The sequence below is a fragment of the Anarrhichthys ocellatus genome, unplaced genomic scaffold, assembly GCF_004355925.1.
Source record: "Anarrhichthys ocellatus isolate YVR2014 unplaced genomic scaffold, GSC_Weel_1.0 scaffold11, whole genome shotgun sequence".
Classification (NCBI taxonomy): Eukaryota; Metazoa; Chordata; class Actinopteri; order Perciformes; family Anarhichadidae; genus Anarrhichthys; species Anarrhichthys ocellatus.
In genome coordinates, this window is record NW_022280041.1 from 11835232 (window position 1) to 11854848 (window position 19617).

The following is a 19617-nucleotide window of genomic DNA, read 5'->3' on the forward strand; positions in this document are numbered from 1 at the left end:
GGGGGTCAGAATAGAAATGAGAGAGGACAAAAGGAGACAAACAACTTTAAAAACAAAGTTATGGTCCAAGAGTCACAGCATACTTCTGATGGGCAATTCAGGTTAATTTAATGGTCGTATAAAAAAAAAAAAAAAAAAAAAAAAAAAAATACAAGACCCAACTGCCAGAGCAATAACCTGTGACAGCGTGAGAAACAAACAAAGTGTACATCATGAACCTGGTGATATGGGTGACTTCATGGCGGTGGTCGTGGAGGTTTACAGTTCTCTTGATAAAAACGTGAATTAAAAATAGAAACCAATTCCCAAAAAGCTGTGGTTTAGCTAACCTACAGTAAAAATACACCTGCTTCCCTGTTTATGTTACAGCCGGACAACTGGAGAGACAAAGCCGGGAAGTACACGTCTGAACAGCAGTGTTTCACAGCCGATCAGACTCATCTCGGCTCGGAGCCTTTGTATGAGCACCACAGGCCGTATTAAGGCTCGATCGACCACTTCTTGTTTTCAAGCCGACCTTGGGCGACTCATTTGTTGACTTCATAAGTCTACTACGGAGGACTGAGGGAGAAAGAAAAGTGCCAAAAGAAAAAGCTACAAGGCAACACAAACTACACCTATCCTGTCTGCGGGGGCTCATGGCCAAAATAGTGACGACTGACGGTTTTTTATAGTCAAAATAGAACAACTGACTCGTTAAAAAACATCCTCGTTGGATTCTCCTCTACAATAAAATAAAAACTTTTTTTTTTTTTTAAAAAGAAAAGAAAATTAAAACACATAATGTACAACCAGTTTTCGGTCTCCTGCGATGGCTCCTCTTCGCTTTTGGCGTGATGAAGAGTCTTTCCCTCCTCTGCTGAGAGCAGCCGCCGCAAGAACAACTTAAGAAATCGAAAATAATGCTGGAAGAGTGTACGTGTGTGTGTGATTGGTGTAGGAGGAGGAGGAGGGAGCTAAGAGTCATAGTCTTCGTCGTCGTCGTCGTCGTCCTCGTTTTTGTGCGGCTCGGGGGCTGGGGGAGGGGGGGCGAAGTCCATGCCGCCCTGGGGCTGTGCGGGGGCCATGCTGCCCATCTGCATGTACTGGGGGGGTGCGTTTGGGCTGTGGGGGAAACAGGCAGAGGTGTAAACCAGATGTTAGGAATCAATCAAATGAAAAACACTCTCACGAGGTACTATGCGCTATGCACTATGCGACACACGGCCTCTTCCCTGTTTACCACCAGCTCTGTGCATTAAACACAAACCAACTAACCAATAGTTTGCAAAGCTGGAGTAGAGATGCACGCCCCAGAGAAAAGCTGGTTGAAAGAAGAAGCACACCTACTTTCAAGCATAATGAACTGGCTTGGATAATAACAGGTTTTTGGATATGCAAATATTTCAACGACGACCTTTTCAGGAAGCTGTTTGAAGGAATGAAAGAGGGAGGCTGTGTTCACACGCTGGGAAACTTTGAAACAAACACATTGTGACGCAAAGACAAAAATAAATGGCACAAGTGGATCCCGCCGTTCCACTTTTCCATATGTTGTCGTGATAAGCAACACGTTAGGCCATCGACACCCGTCAAACACAGCCCAGAGGGGCGTCGACGTTGGATTCACCGCCCCGGTGGTGAGGATGCGGCATGGGGTCGTTTCATGTTAATCGGAATATGTACGGCTACATGCAAACATGAATATTAGTGGAAAACTCATTTTCATTAACCATGTAAACACAGCTTATAAGAAATATTGACTATATCTGAATATGGGGGAAAAAACGTAATATTTGGTACTCATTCATTTATGTCATTTTGCTCCCGAGCATGATGAAGCAACAGAGATTTGAGTGTGTGTTGTTGCTAGAATTGGCACGGCTGAAAGTTGAAAACACCAGGGATGAGGCCGCTGGTTGTGTGTTCTTTTAAACTACTTCATCCTGGCGTACCAACAGGGAAACATGATTAGTTTTGACTGATTTGACATAAGAATCTCCCTAACAAGTTCAAATGGGCTCATAATATTTGAATGGTTTATTTAAATGGTTTTCTACTCTTTGAGAATAAGGGAGGCAAACATGCCTAACATTGTGCTGCTGAAGCTTTTTTGTTTATCCGACGACGTACAATGCAGTGATTGTTTTGTTAACTAAGACTTCTTCAACAACCTTTTCATCCACGACTTAGAAGAAACGACGACGAGAAGGCACCGACGTCATTGAATACCTACTAGGGGTGGGGGGGGGGAAATCGATACAGCATAGCATCGCGATATTTTGCGTGGCGATATTGTATCGATTCACGGACGCCAAGTATCGATCTTTTATTATATAAACTATTAAAAAAAATAAAAAAATAAAAATTACTAGAAAAATCAAATCAATTGCTTTTTCAGTCCACTAGATGGTGCTGAGTTGTTTTCTGGTGAGGTCAGCAAAGGTCCCGGTCAGCATGATTGGTAGGAAGTTGGTCAAAACAAAGATAGAGACATCTGGCCTCACAGCGGGGTTAAATCTGCCAACAGTAGCCAGGCTCATGGGGAGAGTGCAGCGCATAACTGTCTCTCTGCCCTTGACGTCCACGCATCGCAAGTTATACTGAGTTATATAACTCTAATATCCTACTTGTATAACTTATAGTTCATTTACTGAGTCCACACGTTTGCATTTAGTTAAGTTGGACTATGTAGTAATAAATTCAGTTTGTCAGGTTCATGCAACATTTATGACATTGTTGGTCAGTCTGTCTGCTTGACAATCCTATTTTGCTGCAATAAAAATGATTGACGTGAGATGAACAGACTGAAAACTTTATCTTATTAGATAAAACATGTTGACACAGTTTTCCTTTGGGGACATAATTTGAAGTTGGAAAAAAATAATAAATCGCAATATAGGCCTATGGTATCGCAATACTCAGAATATCGCAGTATCGTGATAATATCGTATCCTAAGTATCGTGATAATATCGTATCGCGGGACCTCTGGTGATTCCCACCCCTAATACCAACGCAGACAATATCAAACACAACTAAGATGTGTTTACTAAATAAAAAGTAACCATAGTTGCTCTTTTGGTTCATGACCTTTGACCTTCTCTTCCCCTCTCTGTCTCAAACACACCGTGAACCGTGGCAGAGGCCCTCAGTCCGTCTGTCCTTCTTCCTCAGTCCTGTGTAATGCATAACTCTGGAGGTTTGCAGGTCGGTTGGTTGATTAGCGCATATTTTTGCATGTTGGTCGGGCAGATTGATTGACTCTCAATCAAATAGTTGCCAGTGATTATTGAATAGTACTCTTGCTTGAAATGCCCATGCCTAGGAAGTTGCATTGTTAATCATTCAACCTGTGTTTGTCATCAGATAATGATCATATAACATAAAATAAGTTATTGGGATGCACGCGGTCTGGGTCCGTACCTGTGGAACCTGGATGCAGCCTGCAGGTTTGTGCTGGACTGAGAGCCGTCCTCCTCGTCCTCGTCCGTCTCGCTGTCTTCAGAGTCATCCTGTTTCCGTCACAACAAACACACCAGTCAGCCCATCGACCTCAAACACACACCAATCATTGAAACTGGGTGGAGTTCAATTAGATCCTCCTGCGTGTGATGATAATTTATGTTGATAACTATGAAGCTGTAGATAGCTACTGGTCCATGTAAATACGCCCCCACCTCTTGCTCCGACTCTGTGCCAGACAACTTCTTGTCCTTGCCTTTGGAGCCAGCTCCCCCATTCTTACGGCCAGACCCTGGTTTTCTACCCCTGGGGTCAGAAAAAGGAAAAAGAACAAAGCGTTATGTGCATCTTTCAGATAAACAGAGACAATTCTGATGTGGTCAATACTGCTGGTGAAAGGACTTCCAGCTCTTTATACTCAAAGACACAGCGTCTCCGCATGCCTCACTCCCATAGCTGAGACTAATGCGTCTCAATATTAGGAGCGTACAAGCACTTTAAATCGAATCTGCCACTCTTTAGTGAAAAGAAGTTCATTTGTGTGTAATTATCTGCCAGGCTCTCTGCTTCAATTCAGCTGCAGTGCGTGATTTAACAGTCAATACTGCTTCTTCTTCTCTACAATCCTCAATAATTAGTGCAACCCTCTCTCTTTATTTGCCTTTTTTTGTAGTTGATCTACAATCACCAAACAGAAGAAAAAACAGTGATAGGGTCAAAATCGTTAGGATGACAAACGTATGGCTTTGGTCAACTTCTGTTTCCAGCAGCAGCGGTTCCTGGAAAAGGCCAAGATAACTCTCCTTGAGTCCATATAAGGAGTTGAGTCCTGTTGAGCGATTCACTTCTTAATTGTGTGGGTGCGTGCGCTTATCACAAATGACTGCATGGACTAACAAATCAAGCGCCCAACAGGATTAATGAGTCAAAATCAGCCATTTGATTCTGGACCAGCAGTGCACGTGGAACAGGACCTTGCAGATCTGACTTTCCTCGAGTCAACAAAACTTTACAGTGTTGACTGTTTAGACCCTTTAACAGTCTGTAAACAATGACGAGGTATGCAAGTGTGCGCACGTAATTTGACAGCGAAGTGCAACATCTTGTCAAGCTATGCAAGAGCATTAACCAGCAGACGGCCAATGCAACCTGAACAAATTGACTTTCCAGATCTGTGTATGTGAGCATTTGTTTTATCAGTCAACAAGTTGAATTGCTCGTCGCCGCCAGTGTTTCGGTGTAATGAGCGACCGTGTTAACTGGTGACTCTCAGACAAATTCCGTGGTTGCTCGTAGTGATGGCAGCTGTTTAAAACACCAACAGAACATGAAGGTGTCCTCGTAAAAAGCCTTCAATCAATTTGAAATACATACTCGTCGCTGTTTATTGTCTACGACAACCATTTAAGTGAGTTACCACAAGCAACCACGGACGCATTCGTCTGAAAGTCAACAGGTAACATGGTCACTCGTTGAACCGAAACACCTGTTGAACTGAAACGGTCGAGATCCTGTCGGAATTCTGTAGAACAGGAGTCCGCTGATGGAATATGATGAATGATGCTGGAAAGTTTTAATTCAATGTTTAAAGCTCACTAACTGGTCTGGGTGGCTGGGGCAAAACGCTACTTCCGTTGCCAACATGCACACGCATATATCTGACAACATTGGCTGTAAAAGGGTCTATACCTACATGTTGCCATGTGTATGAGTGTGTGAGAGAGAGACAGACACATACCTGCGTGGCACTTTTTCTCCCCCCCCCTCCGTGTGGTTCTCTTCCCCCTCGCCCTGCATGTCCGGCACCGTTGCAACCAGGTCTTTCAAGAAGTCAAACTGTTGCTCCAGCTCAATACACTGCTTTCTGTGGACACACAATCTTAGATGAGTACATTGCTTTCTCAACAGACCTGCATGCATTCTGAGTTGAAGATAAAGTCTAAATGTCACACAGACAAAAAGATAAATGAGGCTATATATTCATTTTAATAAGGAAGTGAGCATCTTTTCAGTCAAATGTGTCCAAAATCAAATAACTTTAATATGATTTCCTGTTATTATCCAGCTGCCTGATAATAATGCAAGTGGTATGTCGGTCACAATGAACTGAGCAGAGGATGTATCCCAAAGTAGTCGAACTCCAAAGCATTGCAATAGAGAGCAGATCATTTATCAAGACACACGCACAAATACAGAAACTTACAGATGCGATGTTGTCATCGTCTTTGCATTCCTAGACTGGGTGACTTGACAGGCCTTTGTAAGCAATGATTCCAAAAAAAGCTCCAGGGCTCTCGCTGACATCTTAAATTAAGGAAATTAGGATGTAGGAGGTCTGTGTTCTTTTTTTGAAATACTACCCGAGAGAATAACTTGTACACAGAGTCAGGCTAGGGCTGACTAATGGTTCCCCCCACTATCGATTCATCTGTCATAAAAAAATAAAATAAAATGAATTGTTAGTCTAGAAAATGTATAATGCAAAAGTTAAAATATTCCAATTGGAGAAACCTCAGCCAGCAAAGGTTTTGCTTGCTTTATCAAACTAAATAGTTGATGTATTGTTACATTAACTGACTGGTTAATCAAGGGCTTGTTTCATCTCACAGTCAGAGCTTTAGCACAAGGTCCTTAGACTACATGAAAGGTGCAGTTCATATAAATTCATTTCGTGAATCCAAAGCACATACAGATGATCGAAACCTTGGTACATGCACAGAAGAGATTTGGGGCAGGAAGGATACAAATAATAACAGGTACTGCTGCAGCCACTTTGCCTATTTCTTCATCTGTCTGCATAATCTTCTTAATTCGTGCCTGTAAGGAGAAAAGGTTCAGTAGTACGTACGTTGTGTTTGTACAATGCCTGTCAATACATACACACATTTTATATGAAAAATAAGACTTTAAGACAGATTTATGGATCAAAACTCAACGCTCGCTAACTAAATTACATGACAACAAGATACAGTGAACTACAACACATTTCTGAGTCGTCGCTATCATAAGACGACTTTAATAACATACATGTTTAAAACTATTTACTACCGGCGTGTTGATGAGATATTCTACAGCGTTTGCAATGTGAATACCTCAAAAACAGACAGCCCAGATTTACAACAGTTAGCTAGTTTCACTTAGCTTGGCATGCTAAAAACAACGATAACTTGTGGACATGCTAGCTAACTTACGTCTCACGCCTCAAATGTATCATAGCTAACTCTGGGGTGCAAAGTAAGTTGGCCAATCTATTAAATCAACGACGTTGGTATAATGACACTAGTGCATTTTACATTTGAGTAGTAAAGGCATGCGTTTGTTAGTTAGCTTCTTAGCACTCTGGGCAACAAAATAGGCCGAATCCCAGTTGAACTAGCTAGACAAGTTAGCTTTCCTTCATACAGTTTGCTAACGTTGCCCAGTCTTAACACCGGTTCTGCCAAGTTTAGACTTACCGGAGGGAATCTGGCGTTGTATTTCTTCTTTTTGCTTGGCATAATTAAATCAATTAGATGGCTAACTTAAAATAAAAGGCAATATATACTGGAATATTGGTCTATATCATACATAAATCACCTCCTCCGCGCACACACTAGATAGCGATAGCTACCCTGCTAACTCGTTAGCACGTCGTCACTCGTTGCCTGGCAGGTCAGCGTAGTTCCGCAGGGTCACAGCGCCGTCATTTTTGGAGCAACTTTGTACTGAAGTCTAATGTAAAATTCCGTTTTTTTTATTTTTTTAGCTAATAGTGTAACACGGTTGCACTTCATAACTACACAAAATTAACACTAACTAATTAAGTGCTTGCATATTTGCGGTTACATATAATTACCCGGGGAATCTGGTATATTGTCATTTAAGAGCAGATGTAGGTTAATTAACAGTTTGCTAAATGCCGTAAATTCATCTCATAAATTAACGCTACTTGAATAAATAAACTTCTAATTTGTCGTAATTAACAAATCTACTATACTATACTACTTTATTTCTGTGCCGAATTTATCAAATAGTTTTCATTTCCGGGGTACGTGATTCACCATTACATTAGTCGATAGACAAGGTTATTCAGTTAAACTGTCGGGCATGTATTTGGATAGAGTTATTCATACTCTTTGATACTGAGTATGTGTGATAGTGAGGATACATTGTGCTGCTAACGGTAGCGCAATTGCACGAATAGACGCGCAGTACAACCAAACGGCGGCTAACTTCACCACCGCAGTCGGCTTATGCGGAAGAGCAACACAGGACAACGAACTCCAACATCCACGGGTAGGTTAGACCTCAGCGGCCGAAGTTTGCGAACAATGTGCCATAATTCCTATTGTTACAAGGTTAGGTGTGGTCAACAGCTGGCTGTAAACAGCTAACCTAATTAGTCAAGAAGGCGAACATGGACGATTGGTAATATGGCTAGCTAGCTGGCTAGCTACAATTAGGCTGAAGCCTAGCAATTGAACACTTCTTGTTTAGCCACATGCCAACTGTAGACCACACACCAACGAAATGGATAATTTATTTTTTTTTCTAAAAGAATAGGCGATAGACAAACGTTAACGCTAGCTATTGAACAAGTGTTGCTAATGTGGCAGGCTAACGTTAGTAGGTGACGTTAGCAGCGCTAGTAAACATCCGCAAACTATCCAGCGGTCTGTCCACTTTTGCCTTGATTTAGAAGTAGCGCAAACTATCAGAGTTTGCACCTATTTTTAAACATCGAGTTTAATACATAACACCTCCCTCCTTTCTACAGGATAAGTTCCAGGACTAGTTAAATAGCCACACACTGACAGCACTATGGAGAAGGAAGGGGCCCCTGGAGATGGAGAGGTGGTGACCCCTTTTGCTGCAGAGACTTATGCTGCTGAGGCCATGGCTGCAGACATGGACCCCTGGATTGTGTTTGACTCGAGAAAAACTCCCAGATCCGAGTTTGATGGCTGGCTGGAGAGCAACGGGCCCTCACAAGTAAACAGATTTGGTGATGATGAAAGTGGAGTTAGTCCTGTGGGGTGGATTGCTGTGCTGGGCCTGAACCACTGCCTCATCACTGGGGATGTCACGGGTCTCCAGGAGAGCTGGGAGAAACTTTTGGCCAGCAGCCGGCCTGTCAGCTTCCAGACAGTGAAGGAGCTGGCCCTGAACCACGGAGTGCTCTCGGGCAAATGGCTGATGCACTTGGACTCTGGTTTCAAGTTGGACCACGCCTGGGAGTGTGTGGCCAGAGCAGCCCTGGATGGCAAGATCTCCCTAGTTAAAGTCAGTCCCCATAATCCCAAGGGTGAGGGCAAGCAGGTCATTTGTGCCTATAACCAGAACTTCACTGACGAAAGTGAGGTCATAAGGCTGGACAACGTCATCCGGGCCACAGGAGTCAAATGCTCCCTCACATACAAGCCAGACGTGTACACATACCTGGGAATCTACCGAAACAACCGCTGGAAACTGTGTCCAACCATATATGAGAGCAAATTTGACCTCGAGCGTGTACCCCGGCGTTCCCACATTGTCAACAAAGTCACCAATCTAGAAGTAAAATAAGTCTGTCAGAACAGGAGGATAGTTTTGGAGTACGGGTAAATGGAGAGGCACTTGGCGATCCCATGAGCTGGGTTGTGCAGTACATCTCACTGACCGAAGGGTTTTAAAAGTCAGTGGTTGAATTTTGATCTGAAGTTCTTCCTTTTGGCAACAAAAAAACATACATTAAACCTAATTTCAGTCTGTGATATTTCAGACGTGACCTAAACTATTGTCTCTTTTTTTTCTTTATTGATTAACTTGTAAATACAAGTTAAAATATTTGTGTTCTTGATGTTCTGTTCACACTTACCTGATGGAAGAAATCCTTTGTATGCACAGAGGGAAATGTTCTTTTTTTTTTTTTTTTTACAATGTTCATTTGTCATTTGTTAGACTTTATTTTTTGGTTTGTATGAAACCATCATAACAGAGTTGCCAAATAAAATCTACTTTTGAAGACCATCTTAATATGTTGTGGTTTTTATTGCCAAGAAAAGTGTTTTGAAATTTTGACAGAATGAATAATTAATTACAGCAAGAAGGCATATAGTGTAATCAGCTTACATCATACCAGTACAAAACAGCATTAATTCATCTGGAAGCATCTTTTACTACAGAGTAAAGCAAATTGACCTACAGGTCTGAAACAGTTAGGAGTTAAACTGCAGCCATTATTCACAAAATAACTGTAGAAGAACTGATGAGAGAGCAGAGGAAATTCTGCAGACACAAAAGCAAGATCTGATGCAGCTCTACGAGCATCTCTGCTATAAGCATGTACTTATAAATGTGGCTTGTTTGTTAACTTCTGTGTAGACCTTAATTTGGTTCGTAACACATTACTACATTTTGTTGAGAGTCAACAAAGGCACCTGTATGAGAAGGTTGTCAGTTACTGCCGACCTTCAGAAAACATTCCAAAGGAATACATGGGGATATTAAATCACAAGGACAACGGGACTATTTGCATAGACTGACCTCAGACCTAATTACCTGCTGAGAATACCTACCGCTTTGTTTGAAATCAAAAGGCAGACCAAACGTACACATTTCAGAGTGATAATCACAGTAACACTGACGGGAGCTACCAGAACGGCTAAAATGAGGAGTACATGTTCCACAGGAAAACATTTTGGCAGATGCCTTCAGCAATAGATCTGCTCCTTTATAAATTGATGCTGAACAAGAGCGATGAAATCTGAATATGGGCAGTCCCGTCTTTTATCATTCCTCAGTGAAACTGTATATAAAGACCGGGCAAAACCCACTAATTGAACACCATAAAGAGTCTTTGCTGGTGTATCTATAGGCCACAGTGCTACATTCTGCCTCTTACAGCTCTATTAGATCCACCTTGTTTCCTTTTTTGTCTTTTCTAACAAAAAGGTCTTTAAGTTCCGAACGTTAAAAGGGCCAATACGAGTGGTTTATGTAAATATGTTCGTAAAAAAAATCCCTTGGACACACTTTAAGTCGGGTGTCCTGAAACGAACCCAGCTTGGCTTCCATTGTTAAAAATGGAAATGAGACGGTCCTCGTCAGCGGACATCAACTCGTCAAACTCATCCAGCATAGCGGGTCGGTGGTTGCTGTTGCTGCACGCGATGTCAATCATGCCCTCGTTCTGGAGCAGGTTGACGATGCTGTTGGGGTAATTCATCCAGGTGCTTCCTGGGAGGCTGGCATGGTCAGAAGTGTTCTGGGATGCTGCGCTGTGGGCCGCGGTAGAAGAGCTGGGCGGGGCGGCTTGTTGACATGAAACTTGCGCCAACATCGAGGCTCCGTTTCCACTCTCGTTCATGAGGGCGGGGTTCAGAAGATCCTCAAAGTCATCCATGTTCAGGTTGTCCAGGACACCTTGCCCCTGGGCTTCGGAAAAGCTAGGGAACTCTGGGATATCGTCGTCCGCAAGCGGTGCGTCCACACGGAACTGAGAGCCCGGGAGGGTGAAGGAGATGCCGGTCTGTGAGGAGGCAGAGCTCCCCTGAGAAGCTGCCGTCTCCTGGGCCATGGCCGAGGAAAGGTTGGGGAAGAACTGATGAAGGTCTGACAGGTTGACGGTTGAGAAGTCCTGGTTGGCAGTGGACGTGATGGTAGAGGAGCAGGGGGCTGTTGCCTGGCTCATTGTAAAGGTTGGCACTGGAGTGACTTTGGGCTGGGGGCCCAGGTTCAGGCTCTCCATGATCCTCCACGTCTGGTTTGTAGTTGCAGCCGAGATGGAGACCTCGACCTTGGGCTGGACCGAGAAGACCTGGCCCGGTTGAAATGAGTAGGAAGGCTGGGGCTTTGCTCCACTGGCACCAGGGGGCACCGCAGCTGCTGGAGACACACACGACCAGTGTTATTGCTGCACATATTCAAATGCCACCTCTACTCTTTAAGACAAATCAAACGGACTTACCAACTTGTGCATTCATTGATGGAGGCTTGGCTGCGACAGTCCGCCTTGCCGGGCTTATGTGCCGTCTATCTTGTGGCATAGACACTGTATTCAAACGGACATGGTTACATTACATTTCAACTAAAAATCACTTCATCTATATACTTTATTATAAATACTGTATAGAAGTGAGAGTGAAAAAAACCCAGCTCATCAACGTACCACTAGCTAGCATGGGCCCCAGCTTCAGGTTCTGGAACATGTCCCCTGTACGCTTCCTCTTCTCACTCAGCCTGTATTCATCTACAGGGGTCATTTTTAATAAGCAGTTAGTGTGGGTTTCTCTCTGGTATTTTGAGAGGTGTTTAATATCCTCAGGAAAAGCTTACATTAGTAATTTATTTGACATCATATGGAGTGATGGGAACATTGCCTCTCACCTGGGTCGGCCGGCAGGTACTGGAAGTCCATCGGCTCGCTGACCTCGCGGTCAGAGGGCCGGCGGAGCTGCATCTTGACTCTAATGGGCTCGCTGAGGTTAGTGTCGCGGTACGGCGGTGTGCGGAACACAATGGCCACCTGCCTGTGGACGTCAGCCTGGGAGAAAGTGCCCTTCCCCTCCCAGGAGTCCTGGAAGAAGCGCACCTCGATGTCCTCTACAGGGGAACAGGAAGAAAAAGAGGAGATATTGCAAATAAGTGAAAAAGAGGAAGAGAAAGAGTTCACACGGCGCAGGGAGGCTGAAGGTTTAAAGAGTTCTATCAGCGTCATGATGCACTGCCAAAACAATCACAAACACAGTGGGAGGCAGTTAATTGTCACGATACACATGTGGCATGTTAGTAATTTATTAGAAAGTAGGAAACATGAGAAGTGTACAGCGGAATAGAGGAAGAAAAGCTTTTGGTTCGTGAAAGAAGTCACTCGGAGCCAAAGTGTCTGCTTTGCATTACGCAACAGATGCTGTGACCGCCAACGAAACCTCACAAGTGCAACAGTGGCGGCGGCCAAAAATATCACTTCGTACTGGTTGTATGGATGATGTGTTATCTGAGAGCAGAGGGTTTCTTTTCTATGAAATGTATATTTAAAGCTGCATTCTTTTCCCCCCCTTTTGGCCACAGAATCAAGCTGAAAACACAATTGTGGCATTATTACCATATGAAGATATGTTGAACATGTTAGCAAACGCTAGTTGCTGACTTGGCCTGCTGTTTGGTGCTGGACACGTAGCGTACGCTAGGTTTTTAGAGGGTTTTTAAAATGTTTCAGCTAAAAACAGCTTCCTGCTGCAGCTGGTGATGGCAGAGTTTGCGGGCAGGAAACCAAAACGAGTTAAAAGAGGCTCAAACACACACGCCACAATGTTGAAACTGCAGTTGTAAAGAATTAAATTGGCTATGAAAGTTTTACTGTAGTTTATGACTATTTCCTCATCTCCACTGGTAGAACATAGAAACCCACTGTGAACATAAAAGGTAATCACCGGATGTAGTACACGTTAATATGAGAGTCAGGGTTCTATTTTGAAGCACACAATAGATACTTTATATCAGTATTTCTGACCAAAGCACACACAGTACAGGCATGTTGTACCTTTTTGCACTTTGTCGCACAGCAGAAAGATTTCATCCCCTCCTTTGCAGCTGCCAGAGTTGCGGTTGACTCGGCAGATCTTCAGCTCAGCTGTGTTTGGGGCCCCTTTAGGACAGATAAAGCATTCATGAATACATAAAGATACAAATTAATACCACACAAAGGCTTTCGATTTACACCAGACATCTTTTAAATGAAGAGGAATTTGGGCTGCGACTGACAAGTCACTATCACAGACCTTAAGCAGCCAAAAGAATGATGGTTCCCTCTGTATAATTCATTTTTACTGGTCTTTTCTGTTTGTACATAAATGCACTGGGAGCGGTTTCTACTGTTTCTCATGACTTTGAGCAGTTTGCCTTTTGCTTCACTTTGTCTACTGTGAATTCAAAAGTATGATAATTGAATTTATCATGACTGACTGCAGCTCATTTGTAAAAGCCAGCCAGGCTTTAATTTGAATAGCGGATATCACATTCCGAAAGTGAAACACCACCAAAATGGAAACAATTATTCACACTAACGATCGGAGCAACGGACAGATCTATGAATCAGAGCCTCAGCTGAGACACAGTACCGTGGAGACTCCTGACATAACACATAACCTTACTAATCTGAATCCAGAAAAACACGTGCTAAAAAAAGGACAATATGTATTTATTATCTTGATGAGACATGCACACTAAACACACTTAAATGTACAGAGAATTCCAAGATGTTTTGGTGAAGATATTTCACATTCATGTAATTTCAACATTAACTTTCTAAAATGTTGCAAACATATTTTGAAAATGACTTCAGGGCAACAGCCTACGTTCTTTATACATACACTATCTCTAAATAGAGCTGTGCATTGGGTAAGCATTTGAGTTAAGAAGCGCTCAGCAACTGAAGAGGAATTGATCTGATTGAGGCTAGTTCTTGTAAATACCTTAAGGCTTACAAGAAAGGTTCCAATGCAAAGAGGAACAAAGAGTGTCTGAGGGATTTGAAGGTTACAGAAGATGTAAAGGTTGGAGGGGGAACCTGCTTACACAGATACTGGTACTTCATACAAATCCAATATAGGTTTATCAGCTGAAAAGAAATCCTGTAAAAAAGTAGGGCACAGAATACATGTTGTATATGTGCTTGTGTGTGTACACGTGTGTGTGGCCCACTCACTGTTGTCAAAGATGGGCTGCGATACCACCGGCTCCAGAGGAATCAGCTCCCCTGAAGCCAGAGTGATGAAGGCCTGGAAGCAAAGCCGAACCGAGTTCAGGTCAAACTCCTCCTCCCACACCTTCGCCTCGGGAACTGCAGGAGGAAAGAGCGGGGTGCACAATCAGGCAGAGCACGGCATCCTGTCCTATGTAGGCTATCAGTATTTAAATCAGTAACAAATTACACTTCCTGTTGTTAATGTAACTGTAAACCTCACTTTGCTGAAAATCCAGCTGGTTGTCAGTCAGATTGTTTTTTCTGTCGGCACTTTCATTGCTTTATCTCTGGTTTGTGTTTAGTGTAGACGAGACTACACCATGGTGGCTATCACTGCTAACGCTAACTACCCAGTTAGCTAGTTCTTAACACAGCACGGGTAAAAGCTAAACTGGCTACAGGTTTAAAAACAAACGTGTTGCATAAATAGACGGACACAATTATACAGTGAAGGTATCTCACTCTCCATTAAGTGTATCCATGACAGAGTAGCTAGCTTGACATTAGCCAAATAGCATCTGTCTAGCTACAATATTTTACCATCGTCTTGTATAAGAACAGACATTTTTAAGCTAGTTTCTTAGCCTTGCTAGTTAAAGCAAGCCAACAAAAAAATGTTACCGCAAAGTTAGTCAGCTAGTTGAAGAAGGTATTTTTAAAACATGAAATAATGACAAGGTTTTAAAATTCCCCCTTTTTTTAAAGTCATTGAGTAACTGACAGAAATATCTGTAGTAGCTCAGTGAAATAATAGTGTTTACATTTGAGTGGAACTCAAGGGACTCTCTCATTGACATTTCACACACCGATAGATTTAGCAGAGAAAGGCCAACACAGAAAGTGCTTTGTGTCGCACACTCCTCTTCCTGCACCACCACTTACTGTTGAAGGGGTTATTATTGGTCTGCAGCCTACAAGTGATGGCCTCATTCACATCCTTCTTCTTGACACACTGAATGCCCAGGTTCTGAAAACTGAAAGCAAATAGAGTGTAAGACCGAAACCAAGAGACCGAAACCACTGTACGTGTACTTTCTAATTTGATATCATGAATTACTAATCTCAGATTTTTTTTTAGGTCAAACTAAACACCAAACACATGGTGTGAGTTTCTGACAGTTTCCTGTCTAAAAAGGGCTGACTGACGGCAAGGAAAAGCGGTGAAAATATTCCAACTATAGCCTACACTTCAACTGATATTCATTTCTTTGTGTCGACAATAGGTTTTGCTGCAGCCCCCGTCCACAGCAGTGGAAAAATACTTGACTTCAAGTACACTACCAACAGATGAAGATGACATATAATAACATAAACTTTTTAAAAAACGATTATTTGATCAGTATTTATTATCTAAGACCGTATCCTCAATGTTCACCAGACATCTTTGTCATTTAGCTCTATTCTAGCCTTCTATCAGTGCATTATAGCACATTTTTCAATGTGAAAAACAGATGACTAATATAAAAAGGTGCACTTAATCAGTCTGCATCGCAATACTGGCAGTGAAAGTTTGAGCTTCCTGACACTCGTGATAAAGACAGAGAGACAAACATAGCTCCCTCTGCTCAGATACACAGGTTAAATGATGCAATATTAAGTTTAAACATTACGTAATTAAAAGTATCTTGTCTGTCGCTGTGGTTTGTGCTTTCTTTTTACAGACCCTTAATACTTCTTTACCTTCTGGTTCTCATACAAAGCAAAGGCAGAGGGAAACTCAACTTTGTTGTTAGGTGGGTTACGCTGTTAATGTTTTACTCATCTCCAAAACCAAACTTACCAAGGCGACGGTAAACACGCCACCTCCCAAAAATGATGCCGTCCTTATCTTAGCGCAGTCTCGAAACAAACGCTACCTTGTTTTGATGTGGAGGTGCCCCCCCCCCCCCCCAGCTCAGTGTAGTTTTGAACACCAAGTTCCTCTGAAGTGCTCGAGCCACAGAGCACGGTGTCTCCGTCACATGTTAATCCACCCACTCCCTCTCCAGTCTACCTGTGTATTCGCCTCTCCTGCAGGTCGGCCTCGTAGTAGCCGTGTTTGCAGTCTTTCCCGACCAGTTCGTGGGGGTGAGGCTTGTGCGGTGCGTTCTTCGACACCAACGAGATGCGAACGCGCAGGGGGCCGCTGTAGTTGTTCAACTGTAAAGAGGAATGTGCCGCACTTGAATGATTCCAAAAGGGACATTTTGTGCTCTTATTCCACATTGTAGGGGAGGGTTAGCTTCTACACGCAACGATATTTTAAAAGAAAAACCTTCTGAGGTTCTGAACAAAGAGGTTCCGGTTGCAACCAGCAATGCTTCAGCCCTGATCTGCTCCTGAGTCAGTGCATGTATATTTTCAAACAGCAAATATAGTAGAGTAGTATTGTGTTACAGTAGCAATATGGTAGAAAGTAAGGATTTTTTTTTTTGTATGCATTAAATGGACCACAGCTAGAAAACATGCTCAGTCTCACCTTGATAGCTGGGTGGGTCTTAGTGGTGTCGTTGCTCTTCTCTCCGGGGATGCTGCCGGCTGAACGCCCCTCACACTTGTACCTGAACCTCATCCCCCTCTGCTTCGGCTGCTCGATGATCTCTATGAAGGGGCTCGCTGCTTGGACTGCGAGAGAAGAAGAATGTGACATAACTGACATTACCCTGTATTTTGGAACGTACAAAAACACAGCGTCCAGATTGTGAAATGCCGCCCCGTCTACACTGCTTTCTCTCGAATCAGTGTGTCAACACAGAAATGTCTCCTTCATTGACCATCGGCACACAGTGTTGAAATGTTTACTCGTGACATCCAGCGCCGGTTCATATCGAACACTGAGAATTTACGGGAAATCGCTTCTTACCTTGGTTGAGTGGGGGCAGGCCCCATCCATACACACCTGTGGTGGACAGAACACAGAACAAAAAGACATGTCAACCACTTAGTCAAAGTCTTTAGAGCGATTAGTGGTTTACCATCCACAGTGGACGACACACAGCATACAGTGGCAGCAGCGATGACAAACGGCAAAAACTGCTTTCAGCACATATTTGTGGTTTAGCAACGGTTTGTCATTCGGGCTGTGGTCTGGGTGGAAATCTACTAGACAGCGCAGCGTCCAAAGAGGTCAAAGGGTGCCGAGACACAAGGGCTTCCCGGCTAAATATAATGACTCGCCATAAACTGCCTGTCGGGCGCGGAAAAGGGAGAAGAAGTGCAGAATAAAAGCAAACAATGTCGACGGGTGGGGTCTAGTATCAGTGTCCAATTACCCGCCTTGTTTTGCGAGGAGCCTCCATTGTAAGTGAGGTGCAGGCAGCTCTCTAGTTTCAGGTGCTCTCATTAAATTAATCGTTGAGATTCATAGAAGGACGGAGAGGTGTGACACAAGATCAGGTGGTCAAAGCTCCACCCTGCAGTTTGTAGGACGTGTTCCATGTGAAAGCACGGGCAGGATGCTTTCCAAGTTGTAACATGCCGGAGTCCCTGACCAAACTCAGAGAAAGGGGATGAAATAACAATCTGTTGGGACTTTTAGAGCTATATGATGTAGGATTAATGCAAATGAATAGGGATCTTGGAATTAGACAAAGCATTAAAGCCTATAAGTGTGTAATAATTACACTCTTGACTATTTATTTGATTGACATCCTCGCCTAGTTACTGAGCCAGATGTTGTAAAAGTGAAAGTAAATGTCTCCCACAAGTTGGCCTTCACAAATCAATTAATGCTCTAATATCAGAGCTGAAGCCACTGATGTGTGATGTGTGAGTCACTCTCACTCCCATTGCATAACAAAGGCCTCACTGCTGTCACATAGTGTTGACTTTTTGTGATATGGATTTATTTATTCATATTATTCATTTCACTGTCCTATTGCTTTCCATATTCTAGACACAGAAAAAAAAAATCACATCTATCAACATTGTCAATCTATTTTGGAAGGTCTGCGATATGGAAGAACCTACTAATAATGTATCAAAATACATGATATCCATTACAAAAGCCTTCTATTTAATGGTGTTTGGCTTGCGGACAAAGGTAAAGTAGAAACGTGCAGTTTTTAAATCGTTATAACTCTTCTCATCGGCATAAATCTGTCTCACTAAACAGTCCGTGTCACACTGCAGCTTGCACGAAATGATGGTTCCATTCCCATCATTTCCGTCCACTAAAACGGAGGTGGGCGGTTGCGAGCAGCGTGGACCAATCTAAATATTATAGTTTTTTATTGGAACGAATGGTACCTGGTGGATTATACGTCGGGCGAAGTCAAGAGGATGTATTAACAATGACAGGGATTCGATGGTATACATTGTTTATTACGTATGTCCATAAACAGACAGATGACCAGTAAATTGATGGATCTCTGAACGAGGTTTGGCGTTTTCAGTGTCTCTGGGGAAACCCATGAGGTGGACGAACCCAACAGGCCTCTTGACAGCTCGACACTGTTTGGTCAGTTCACGCCTGCTGGGTGAGTTAACTACACACAGTGGAATACACACAGCCAATGTTACATCATGTATGGCAGAGCTAGGCAGTACAAGTTCTGTCAAACGTCCAACTGCGCAAACCCAGTGATAGCGGGGCTTTCCCCTGTGCGCAAAAACAACTCCCTGTACAGTTTCACCTCCACTGTCTGAACTGAGTCAACAGGCCGAGCAAAGGAGCCCAGTTCCACTCACCGTCCATGGCTGTGTCCGAGTCCGACTTCCACGTCTCCGTCGACACTTCTGTTTATCTGTTGGTTGTTTGTTTGTTTGTTTGTTTTGCTTGATTTTTCAGCTAAAATGAGCCGCATACACGACAGTGCCGACTCAGAAAACTTCTTGACATTGCTGTTCTGTCGCCTCCTCCGCTCCACCCACATCTGTGTACGACAGTGTACAGATAGTGAAGCTGGACGATGCAAGGGCAGCACACGGTTTCCGGTAAAAGTGAAGAAATAGTGCCTTGTTTTGTGTGCAGTACACCGTTAACGTGGTGACTTCACTTTTCACTTCTGCGGCACACGAAAGGTCCACTCCATCCTCTTCAAAACGTCATTCATTAATTGCTTGTATTTTCCATTCATTTATTTTGCTTATTTATCTGAAAATGTAACTAATATATTTAATAAGATTACACATACACGTATATGCATATACAGTATTTGAAGTATTTGATAATAATAATATTAATAATGTGAAAAATTGATTAAAATGTGTAATTTCAATTCAACTAAATTATAATGAGCCAAACAAAACAGAAGTACAATCTTGCCTGTAATTAAAAGTGGTGCACTTTGTGTAGTAGTTCAAAAACTATTGAAACTAAAATAAAAATCAATTTCTTATGATTTGCGTCAAACATATCAATGCCAACCCCTGAAAAAGTGTTTGATTTTTACTGAGAAAGGATATTTTGACATTAAAGTGCTTGACATTTTATATGTAATAAATTTAACACACTTGAGACTTAACTGATTAATTAAACACATTAATTGTA

At 42.8% G+C, this 19617-nt stretch overlaps 3 protein-coding genes across 4 annotated transcripts; 1 reads left to right on the plus strand and 2 right to left on the minus strand.

Annotated features, from left to right (window-relative positions):
• Nucleotides 1-6: 6 nt before the first annotated feature.
• drap1 (DR1-associated protein 1 (negative cofactor 2 alpha)) lies at nt 7-7247 on the minus strand. Its single transcript, XM_031851001.1, has 7 exons — nt 6898-7247; nt 6187-6259; nt 5646-5739; nt 5181-5306; nt 3658-3748; nt 3404-3492; nt 7-1104 (listed from the first exon to the last, which is right to left on the minus strand). The coding sequence occupies exons 1-7, from the start codon at nt 6937-6939 to the stop codon at nt 957-959; spliced, it is 663 nt and encodes a 220-aa protein (XP_031706861.1). The 5' UTR covers nt 6940-7247; the 3' UTR covers nt 7-956.
• Nucleotides 7248-7294: 47 nt separating this feature from the next.
• cunh11orf68 (chromosome unknown C11orf68 homolog) lies at nt 7295-9436 on the plus strand. Its single transcript, XM_031850999.1, has 2 exons — nt 7295-7717; nt 8199-9436. Exon 2 carries the CDS (start codon nt 8243-8245, stop codon nt 8984-8986), a length of 744 nt encoding a protein of 247 aa, XP_031706859.1. The 5' UTR covers nt 7295-7717; nt 8199-8242; the 3' UTR covers nt 8987-9436.
• rela (v-rel avian reticuloendotheliosis viral oncogene homolog A) lies at nt 9426-19024 on the minus strand. Of its 2 annotated transcripts, none has more exons than XM_031850998.1 (11): nt 18816-19024; nt 16990-17025; nt 16606-16751; nt 16141-16286; nt 15030-15121; nt 14109-14243; nt 12945-13049; nt 11789-12004; nt 11571-11651; nt 11370-11453; nt 9426-11284 (listed from the first exon to the last, which is right to left on the minus strand). In XM_031850998.1, exons 1-11 carry the CDS (start codon nt 18820-18822, stop codon nt 10437-10439), a joined length of 1896 nt encoding a protein of 631 aa, XP_031706858.1. In that variant the 5' UTR covers nt 18823-19024; the 3' UTR covers nt 9426-10436. The 2 variants fall into 2 exon arrangements, with proteins under 2 accessions (XP_031706858.1, XP_031706857.1); XM_031850997.1 differs by having other exon boundaries at nt 9426-11287.
• Between the last annotated feature and the right edge of the window lie 593 nt (nt 19025-19617).